General features: G+C 40.1%; 2 protein-coding genes across 2 annotated transcripts; both read left to right on the forward strand.

Moving 5' to 3' along the window:
* The first annotated feature begins 678 nt into the window (after positions 1-678).
* On the forward strand, positions 679-1,397 carry LOC135123852 (activity-regulated cytoskeleton associated protein 1-like). Its single transcript, XM_064048728.1, has 3 exons — positions 679-913; positions 951-1,247; positions 1,315-1,397. Exons 1-3 carry the CDS (start codon positions 679-681, stop codon positions 1,395-1,397), a joined length of 615 nt encoding a protein of 204 aa, XP_063904798.1.
* A 6,334-nt stretch (positions 1,398-7,731) lies between these two features.
* Positions 7,732-9,559, forward strand: LOC135123853 (piggyBac transposable element-derived protein 4-like). The gene is made up of 2 exons (XM_064048730.1): positions 7,732-7,805; positions 7,862-9,559. Exon 2 carries the CDS (start codon positions 7,862-7,864, stop codon positions 9,557-9,559), a length of 1,698 nt encoding a protein of 565 aa, XP_063904800.1. The 5' UTR covers positions 7,732-7,805.
* Positions 9,560-9,971: the final 412 nt, after the last annotated feature.

Raw genomic sequence — 9,971 nt, forward strand, 5'->3', positions numbered from 1 at the left:
AAAGTTTTTCCCCAGAGTTGGATTCCCACTCTCAGCTAAAAAACACCAAGCCCTTGCAGCGAGTTGGATACCCACTCCTAGGTCTTGTGTTTTTTTTTCTGCGATTGATACTCGAAGTCTTAGCCCAGTTACTTCCCACCGGGTTGATCCGCCGACTCACTTCTCCTAAAGAGAGGGGTAATTGGCTGGACTGTTACGAGTACGGAGTCTACGTGTACGAGTACGGAGTTTACGTGTGCAAGTACGAACATTACCCGTAGTATAGTTTCGCGACGGACCCATACCTGTGCGTGACGGACTGTTAACTGTGCGCGACGGACTTTTACCTGTGCGTGACGGACTCATATCCGTGCGCGACGGACTGTTACCTGTGCGTGACGGACTCATATCCGTGCGCGACGGACTCCTACCCGTGTGCGACGGACTCTTACCTGTGCGCGACGGACTCTACCTGGGCGGTTAAATTAAGTGTCTCTGTCTGGACTATATATATATTCTTGTACTAGTAGGCTTATTATACCACCATCTGTCTATATATTAGTAATAATAAACATTTGTTACAACCGTTACAAGTGTCGCCCAACGTTCAGCTCGAAACTACGACCGCGAACCGCAAAGTGAACCCGGCATATGGTATTAAAAAAGCCACTAGTGACCAGCTCCATACAGACAAGAAGTATGGCCATTACAGCAGACCAGCTACAACAGCTGATTGAGAGATTGAAGCCAGCAGAGACAATTAAGCATTTTACTCACTGTCCGGCACGTTTCGATGGCACACGCACTAAGCAGGCGGTAGAGGATTTTTTGGCAACCGCCAATTTCTACAAAGTTACTGAAAAGATAACGGACGAACGCACTCCTTGGAATTCCATTACTCCTCCAAGGTACGGCGTATACCTGGTGGACAGGAGTAAAAGCCGGCATAAATACGTGGGATGATGCGGTAGGGGCGCTGCGTCAAGAATTCGCGCCCACCCCGCCGGCGTATCAAATTTATTTGGATGTCTTCGCTACAAAGCAGGACCAGAGGACTTCCACGGGACTGTTTGTTAGCCAGAAACGGGCCCTGCTCGCACAAGTGGAGCCCGCCGACACCGAGAGCCGCCAACTCGACATGGTGTATGGACTCCTAAAGTGGAACATACGTAGCAGGGTCCCACGGAAAATGCTGCACAAATTCACACAGCTCCTCGCCGCAGCTAACGAAATCGAGATGCAGGCACAAATCCGGAACATTGAACGAGGTGCCGTCCCAACTACAGCGCCGGCACCACCTCGCAACGATAAGCGTGCTCGTTGTGAATTCTGCAGACACGTCGGCCACGAAACTTCCGCCTGTAGGAAAAGACAGAGGCATCTTTCTGCAAAGGCACCATCCCAAAATAACCCGGTAACGTGTTATGGGTGTGGCAAACCGGGCGTTTTTCGTAGAAATTGCCCGGAATGCAACAAAGAAAACACCAACGCTTCCACACTCAACGTCCAGTTCTGCGCTCTGGACGCCCGCAAATTCGAACGACCCGCCGTACATATAAACATTGACGGGATGTCGGGAACGGCATTCCTGAACAGCGGAGCAAGGACCAGCCTTGCCAGCTCTCAATTGTACGGTCTCCTTAAGAAAAAGGGCCACAACTTCGAAGACGCTACGGTCCGGTTGACGCAAGCGGACGGGAATACCAAAATCAGCCGCATAAAAACCTGCACGTTGCCGATCACACTTAAAGGACGCACGACAGCGACTCAGTTTATTGCTATCCCGGAAGCACTGAATTCAAAAACCCTCCTTAGGGCCGATTTCTTACAGAAATCAAGGATGGTCGTCGATTATGGAAGCCAAAGGTGGCATTATGCAGGAAATCGTCACGAGTGTTACGGGTTTATCTCGAAGGAGGAATCACCAGGTCCTGTCGAGATCGCTTTCCACGAGTTAAGAACACCTCCACCCAACGCCAACATATTAAAGGAGAAGTTCATAGGGAACCGCCCTCAAGAAGTCGCCAGTTCCATGGATACGTCCGAAACCGTGGAAATCAGCGACATCATCTCCGACTTGACCGGGGGATATGGGCCGATTTTAACACCGTTACCAGCCACGCCTGTTACCGCCAGACCACGGAACCCGCCGCATTATCATTTCGGTGTCGAGACTTCGCGATCGGCTTATATGATGAGCGACGCCGCCTTCGCCGTCGAGCGAGAATGGAGTAACGCTTTAAACCCAAATGACCTCCAACTCCTTGCCGAAATACGGATGGCCACCCTTGACGTGCACGACGTTATCTTACGAGCTGAAGACGAAGCCGTGACATTGGACACCCAACAAAAAATGAACTAAACGCCCTTCTCGTGCAAAATAAAGATTTGTTCGAACCGCACGGGCCGTCCACAGAGCAGACTCAACACCACATAGACACTTACAACCACGTCCCCATCGCGCTACCTCCTTATCGCCTGGGTCCAGCTCGTCTCCAGCTCCTGAGAGACGAAGTGGACGCACTTCTAGAACAGGACATCATCGAGGAATGTGAAAGTGCATGGGCGTCACCGGTGGTGTTAGTTCCGAAGCCTAATGGAAAGGTGCGATTGTGCGTAGATTATCGCCGCCTAAACGCCATAACAAAACCAGATGCACTCCACCGGAAATGCCCACTACATCTCGATGATGGATCTAAGGTTTGGATATTATCAGGGGTGGGATTTTGTTTCTTGATCGAAGTGATAAATTATCACTTGCGATAAATGTCATTGCGGGGCTTTTAAATGCAAAATTTGCATTTATTCTTTGCATATAAGCTTATTAAATGCTCAAAAGTTTACAATTACCTTAATTTTAAGAACTTATAACTCAGAATTACGATTTTGAATTTCTATTTTGACATAAATTTCGAGGTTATGTCTCCAAAATTTATCACTTCATTCAGAGCTATCGAGAAAATATCACTCCATGAAGACTTGATTTCGTGACAGAATCGAGAAATGTGATAGAAATGTCTCACCAACTCAGCCTCTCAACCAATCAGCAAACGAGATTTTATCGCTTTCGAGTTTTTTTCAATCGAGAAACAAAATCGCACCAGGGGTGCGATTTTGTTTCTCGATCGAAGCGATAAATTAAATGTCATTACGTAGGTTTTAAATGCAAAAGTTTGCATTTCTTCTTTGCATATAAGCTTATTAAATGCTCAAAAGTTTACAATTACCTTAATTTTAAGAATTTATCACTCAGAATTACGATTTTGAACTTCTATTTTGACATAAATTTCGAGGTTATGTCTCCAAAATTTATCACTTTACTCAGAGCTATCGAGAAAAGATCGTTCCATGAGGACTTGATTTCGTGACAGAATCGAGAAATGTGACAGAAATGTAGCATCTCAACCAATCAGCAAACGAGATTTTATCGCTAACGGGTTTTTTTCGATGGAGAAACAAAATCGCACCCCCGATCACGATGTTCCCGGATGATTGTGATAAAACGGCTTTCATCACCCCGTTCAGGGTATACCGATTCAAGAGGATGCCGTTCGGTCTGCGGAACGCTCCTGCCACGTTTCAACGCTTAATGGATAGTTTTAAGGTCCGATTAAGTGGGTTGAAATTGCTAGTGTACCTGGACGATTTAATTCTACTGTCCGAAACTTACGAAGCACACCTCAACGAACTGCAGGCTTACTTCAACCAACTGCGAATTTTGAAGTTAAGGATGAACCGACCAAAGTGCTCCTTCGGGTGTCAGCGTGTCAGATATCTGGGGCACGTTATCTCTCCCGAAGGGATTGAAACAAATCCCGAGAAAGTCGCCGCTATCAGTCGCATGGAACCACCGATTAACGTGAAACAACTTCTGACCTTTTTGCAAACGTGTAATTGGTACCGACGCACACAGGTCCCAAGTTGGGAAAACTCGGTCAAAATAGGAAACACCGAACAAGCGATTCTAAGAATTTGTACTAAAGAGTCATATAGAAGGATGTTTAGGCTACCTCATAACAATAGGCAAATCGTTTAATAATCATTTATTACCCTCAAAATTGTAGTTGTCGTTTAGCGTTGCTCCAGAGTGTTCGTGAGCAGAAATTTGTGCATTGTGACTTTGTTCTCATAAAAGGTGTTCTAATTTGGAGTTAAGTAGTTTGATACTATTTTGGCGTTATGGAACCAACTCCATCAGGTATGTAGATTATTTTTTATATATTTTAAAGTTCTAAGAATGAGCCATCAGAAAGAATTATTTAAATGAAATTGGTGGTGCAACAATTGCGCATTTTTTTATTAATTTATTAATTCATCGAGTCGAAAAGTAGCATATACCACCATATACCATAAAGATTGAATTCGGAGGTAAAAGATTAGCTTATTATCTTTCAAATGTGGTAAGATTTGGCTGCAACTAGCTGCTCCTTCAAGAACAGTAAACCAAAAAGTGATTGAATGTATTGGCAAAAAATAAGGAAAATTAAACATAATTATTTATTAATTAGTTGTATTATTTGACGTTTTCATAAAATGTTATTTATAAATATGCCTACTTATATCTTTGTTTTAGGGTCTTCTTGCCAAGAAGTGGTTTATAGTAGGAAAGAGATTTATTTTATTTTAAAAAATCATTTAAGAGACGAGTTTTCTGATCTGCTAGATCATCTTAAATTGATGGTATCAGAACGTAGTGGAAAATCGGTGGAAATTCGTAAAGACATGAAAGCATCATTTTCTACGCTATTTTCTAAAATGAGACAAAAGTTGCAAACTGTCAGTAGAAACGAGGAAAAGTTTCTTCAAAAATACAGTGATTGGCTAAATAAACCCGTTACGTTTTCAATCTTAGAGAATGCAGTAGCAACGACATCATCAGCTAGAGGCAGACCAACAAAGGAATTTCAGTCATCCAGCGAAAGATCTAAACGCAGGAAAACTAAAGAACTCCGTAGTTCTTTTAGTCCACAAGAACTAGCATATGCAACACAATCAAGTCTGCGTTCTACGGGTCAATTAGATGCGTGCAAACTTGTCAAAGAAGCTGCCCTTACTACTCCTACGAGGGCATCAAAGTACCGCAAGAGCTTTAAGACACCTCCTGAAACTCCTTTTACCAATGACAGTGCTCTTTCAATATTAATTGAGTTGAAGCTTTCGAAAAGCCAGTATCAAGGTCTACGACTAACAAGTTTGGAACAAAATTGCAGGCTCTATCCTTCTTATAAGAAGGTACTGGAAGCGAAAAATCTGTGTTACCCTCCGCGAACTGCTATAAAAATTTCTGAAAACAGTGTTGAAGTCGACCTCCAGCAATTGTTAGATCATACAGCTCAGCGTATAATACAAAGTCAAGAAACAGTTATTGACACCTTGAGTACTGAGGATTTACAGAACTTAAAGCTTTTTTTAAAATGGGGATGTGATGGAAGTTCTGGCCATAGTGAGTACAAACAAACCTTTGAAGGAGAAGATAATTCTGATACCAGCATATTTTTGACATCAGTAGTTCCTTTACAATTAGTATATACAGACGATAAGCTAGATAAGGAAATAATAATTTGGAAGAATCCTAGAACATCATCTCCACGTTTTTGTAGACCATTACGAATGCAATTTCTTCAAGAAACTACAGAATCCACTCGAACTGAGATAAATTACGTCGAAAACCAAATAAATAACCTTTTACCTTTTGAAAGTACCTTTAACGAAATCAACTTTAAAATATCTTATATTATGAATCTAACAATGATTGATGGAAAAGTATGCAGTGCTATTACAGGAACAAAGTCATCGCAGCGTTGTTATTTATGTGGAGCAACTAGTAAAGATTTTAATGACCTTGATAAGATTTAAAAAAAACCTATTTTGAAAGAAAATCTTAGATTTGGATTATCCACTCTACACGCATGGATCAGGTTCTTCGAATGTATCTTGCATTTATCATACAAAATTTCTATTAAAAAATGGCAAGCACGCAATGCTGAAGAGAAAAAGGCAGTAAGCGAGAGAAAAAGGGAGCTTCAACGTGAATTTCGCCTGCAGTTGGGATTAATAGTTGACACGCCAAAGCCTGGGTTTGGAAGTTCCAATGACGGCAACACTGCTCGACGCTTTTTTGCGAATTTTCAAGTTTCGGCGAAAATAACAGGCATTGACGAGACATTAATTAAACGTTTTTATGTCATTCTACAGGTAATCTCTAGTGGTTACGACATTAATTTGGAACTTTTCGAAAAATTTTGTATTAACACAGCAAAACTATTCGTTAATTTATATCCATGGTACTACATGCCCACTTCGGTACATAAAGTGTTAATACACGCAAAAGAAGTTATTGAAAAAGCAATATTACCTATTGGACAGTTATCCGAGGAAGCTCAAGAGGCAAGGAACAAGGACATTAAAAAGTATCGTTCGGATTTTTCTCGAAAATTTTCCAGAGTGAAAACAATGGAAGATGTATTTAACAGACTACTTGTTTCTTCTGACCCTTATATTTCGAGCCTCAGAAAGCTTCCAAAGAAAAAATTAAAACAATTTTTACCGGAAGCATTAGAACTGCTTATAGCCAGCAGTTCTCAAAATAAATTAGGAATTGTCTCGAAAGTAGATAGTGACTCTGAAATAGATTCTGAGTTACCTGATAGTGATTCAGAATAATTTGTATATATGTTTAGTTTTTCTCGTTTTTTTGTAATAAATATAATTTTCTTCTCAATTTTTTAATCAAAATGACTTTCATTTATTATCCCACTCATTTTTTACATTTGAGAAGTCGACATAAATGGTCATTGTGTATTATTTATCAAAATCTCACGTGTTTTTTTTTTTTCAATTTCTGCCATATTGCAGCCGCCATTTTGTAAATGATATTTTTATTAGCATATTCATAATTACCGGCCATAAAAACCCTTGTATACGAATTTTGATGCAAATTCAACTATGTTGGGATTTTTGGCCGCAAATTTTAATTTTGGGACCAGTGTGCGACGGTTCATCCCAAATTTTGCTGGAAAAGCGCGGCCGCTGACGTGTTTAACAAAGAAAGACGCCGCCTGGGAATGGGGACCGGCGCAAAGCGCCGCCTTCGACGGCTTGAAGAAGGCGCTCACAACGCACAGTGGTCGATTTGTTAAATGTAGGTGGACAAAAATAGAAAATTTTTATTTTTCAAATTCAACCATTTAATGCCGATGGGACGACAAATGTTTATGAATAATAAATCCAAAGCAATAAAACTGTTTCCTTTCCCGGTTTCATTGTTATGAAGCAGGTAAAACCACCCCGACACAGCTCTAGTTCACGCGTCAGTCAGTACGAACGTACGAAAGTATCACGTCATTTGAAGAATGTTTGTGAAAACAGTGTTTTGAAGGTTATACATTATTATGGATACTCCTATCGAAGGTATGTAATTAATTTTACTACAAGACCGTACGCCTAAATTAGTTAAAAACACCATATTATTCAAATGCAGGAAATCGTAAAAAAGCCCAACTTTAAGTAATGTTTTAATAATGTTGGCATCAGTTGGCACTGACGGAATAAATGTCGGCATATTCCGCGTTTGATTCTTTATAAGACAAAAAAAAAAAACATACTGCCCCAATTTGCCCCTTTATTAACCCTGGAATGCTTAGTGGGGTTTCCAGTAACCCCAGCCAAAATTAGAAACTTGGTAACTTTTTTGCGTTGAGGTTTGCATCTCTGCGGGACCAGCTATGTTCGTTTGAGGTTATGTTTTAAGTTACACGCGCGTTTAATCTTTGTATACTTGCTTTGTTTTTGTATTATAAAGTAATTGGGGTGACGTGTAACCCCAGGTAAGCATTGATGCATAAATCATTTTCCACATTCTTTCAATTTTATTTGAATTTAGATGGCAGTAAGACCGGGTGATTCTCATTTTGAAGAGACCGTTTTACGCTGGTTCGATGAAGCTGACTCAGAATATGATTCTCATGGAAGTGACCAAGAATTTGAGGACCATATGTCGGAACACTCACATGTTGGAAGTGGGATGTCATCTTCTGATAATGAAGATGAGAATGAAGACACCACTGTTCAAGAATCAGGTGTGTCTATCAAGGGTAAGAATGGTCATCGTTGGAGCTCTGTGCCCCCTTCTCGTACTCGGACACTTCAACGAAATTTGGTTTTACGCATTCCAGGACCAAAAGGTGCAGCAAAAAGTATTTCCACAGAATTGGAAGGTTGGAAATTGCTTGTTTCTGATGGAATTATAAACAAGATTGTTCTGCACACAAATTCAGAAATTGGCAGAAAAAAAATGAACTATACTGAAAATTGTGGTTATGTTGGTGAAACGGATACAACTGAATTACTTGCTCTTTTTGGTCTTCTTTATATATCAGGATGCAGAAAAGATAATCACCTAACAACAGCTGAAATGTGGTCAAAGTATGGACCTGAAATATATCGCAGTATTATGAGTGAAACACGTTTTCGTTTTTTGATATCGTGTATAAGATTTGATGATAAAACTGCGAGAAATCGCGAAGATAAATTTTCTCCCATTCGGGAGATATGGGAAGAGTTTGAATCAAATTGTACAAAATATTATACTCCTCATGAATATGTGACAATTGATGAGCAGCTCCTGGGTTTTCGTGGAAATTGTCCTTTTAGAGTTTATATTGCATCAAAGCCAGACAAATATGGATTGAAAATAGTAACCATGTGCGATTCACGCACTTTTTACATGGTAAGTGCCATCCCATATATTGGAAAAGAAGTAAGAGCAAATGCAGAACCCTTACCACATTATTACGTAAAAAAGCTCTCTGAATCTATTCATGGAACAGGACGTAACATAACGATGGATAATTGGTTTACCAGTATTCCACTGGCAGATAATATGGTGAACAATTACAATCTAACTATTGTCGGAACACTACGTAAAAATAAAAAAGAAGTTCCTTCGTCATTCCTGGCAAACAAAAATAAAGAAGCGCTAACTTCGCAATTTGCCTTTGACCAGAAAAAAACGTTAGTGTCATTTACGCCAAAAAAATCTAAGTGTGTTCTATTACTGTCTACAATGCATAAAACAAAAACTGTAGATCCAAATAAAAAGCCAGAAATAATTAATTTCTATAATTCAACTAAAGGAGGTGTAGACACGTTTGACCAGATGGTTCACACATATTCAGTCTCGCGGAAGACCAGAAGGTGGCCCTTACGATACTTTTATGGCATACTGGATCAAGCTGGTGTAAATTCAGGAGTATTGTTTCAGATGGTAAAACGCAATAGAGAAAAATGTATTCGTCGGCATTATCTATTTGAGCTCGGAATGCAGCTTGCAAGACCGCACATGGAACGCCGCTTAACAAAAAATTTGACCAAAAAATTGTCTTCATCTATAAGAACTATTCTAGGAATGGAGGAGGAAAATATAGCTGCAGTTCCACCTCCACCAAAACTTGCAAAACAAACTCGATGTGCATTGTGTCCAAGAATCAAAGACATTAAAACTAAAACAGCTTGTTCAAAATGTCATAAACCTGTTTGTAACACTCATCGTGTTGAAATATGTTCAGAATGCAATCAATAAGTTTCTAATTATTTTATCTTAAGCTTAGAATGTTATAAATAAAGCGTTTATTGTTTTGTCTTGTGTTTTTTATTTGTTTAGTTGTTTTTATCAACTGGGGTTACGAGTAACCCCACATAAGCAACTATTGGTGCAATTTTCACCTAAGCAGTCCAGGGTTAATTATGAATTTTTTTAGAGAATGCCACCGCCGGCGCCGTATCTAGACGTGTGTTATTCGACATATGGCGCCGCGCTACAACTCCCGCGCAAAAGAAAACGGAGGTATACAACTTTATTGTAAAGCATCTGAATCTTACGGACATCAGTGAGTCTATTAAAACTACTATTTCGGAAAGAGTAAGGTATTTTTGCCGTCACGCAGAAAATAAATGGAAAAGTAGTAATAGAATGGAGAGTAGGTTTCTTCTTG

Source organism: Zophobas morio, unplaced genomic scaffold (assembly GCF_036711695.1).
Source record: "Zophobas morio isolate AGI-343-1 ecotype UQ-CSIRO unplaced genomic scaffold, CSIRO_AGI_Zmor_V1 ptg000006l, whole genome shotgun sequence".
Lineage (NCBI taxonomy): Eukaryota > Metazoa > Arthropoda > Insecta > Coleoptera > Tenebrionidae > Zophobas > Zophobas morio.

Coding starts and splice junctions, on each gene's coding strand:
- LOC135123853 (XM_064048730.1), top strand. CDS start 7,862: ATGGCAGTAAGACCGGGTGATTCTCATTTTGAAGAGACCGTTTTACGC.
- LOC135123852 (XM_064048728.1), top strand. CDS start 679: ATGGCCATTACAGCAGACCAGCTACAACAGCTGATTGAGAGATTGAAG. Junction 914..950: donor CGTATACCTGGTGGACAGGA/GTAAAAGCCGGC, acceptor ATGATGCGGTAG/GGGCGCTGCGTCAAGAATTC. Junction 1,248..1,314: donor AATCCGGAACATTGAACGAG/GTGCCGTCCCAA, acceptor TGAATTCTGCAG/ACACGTCGGCCACGAAACTT.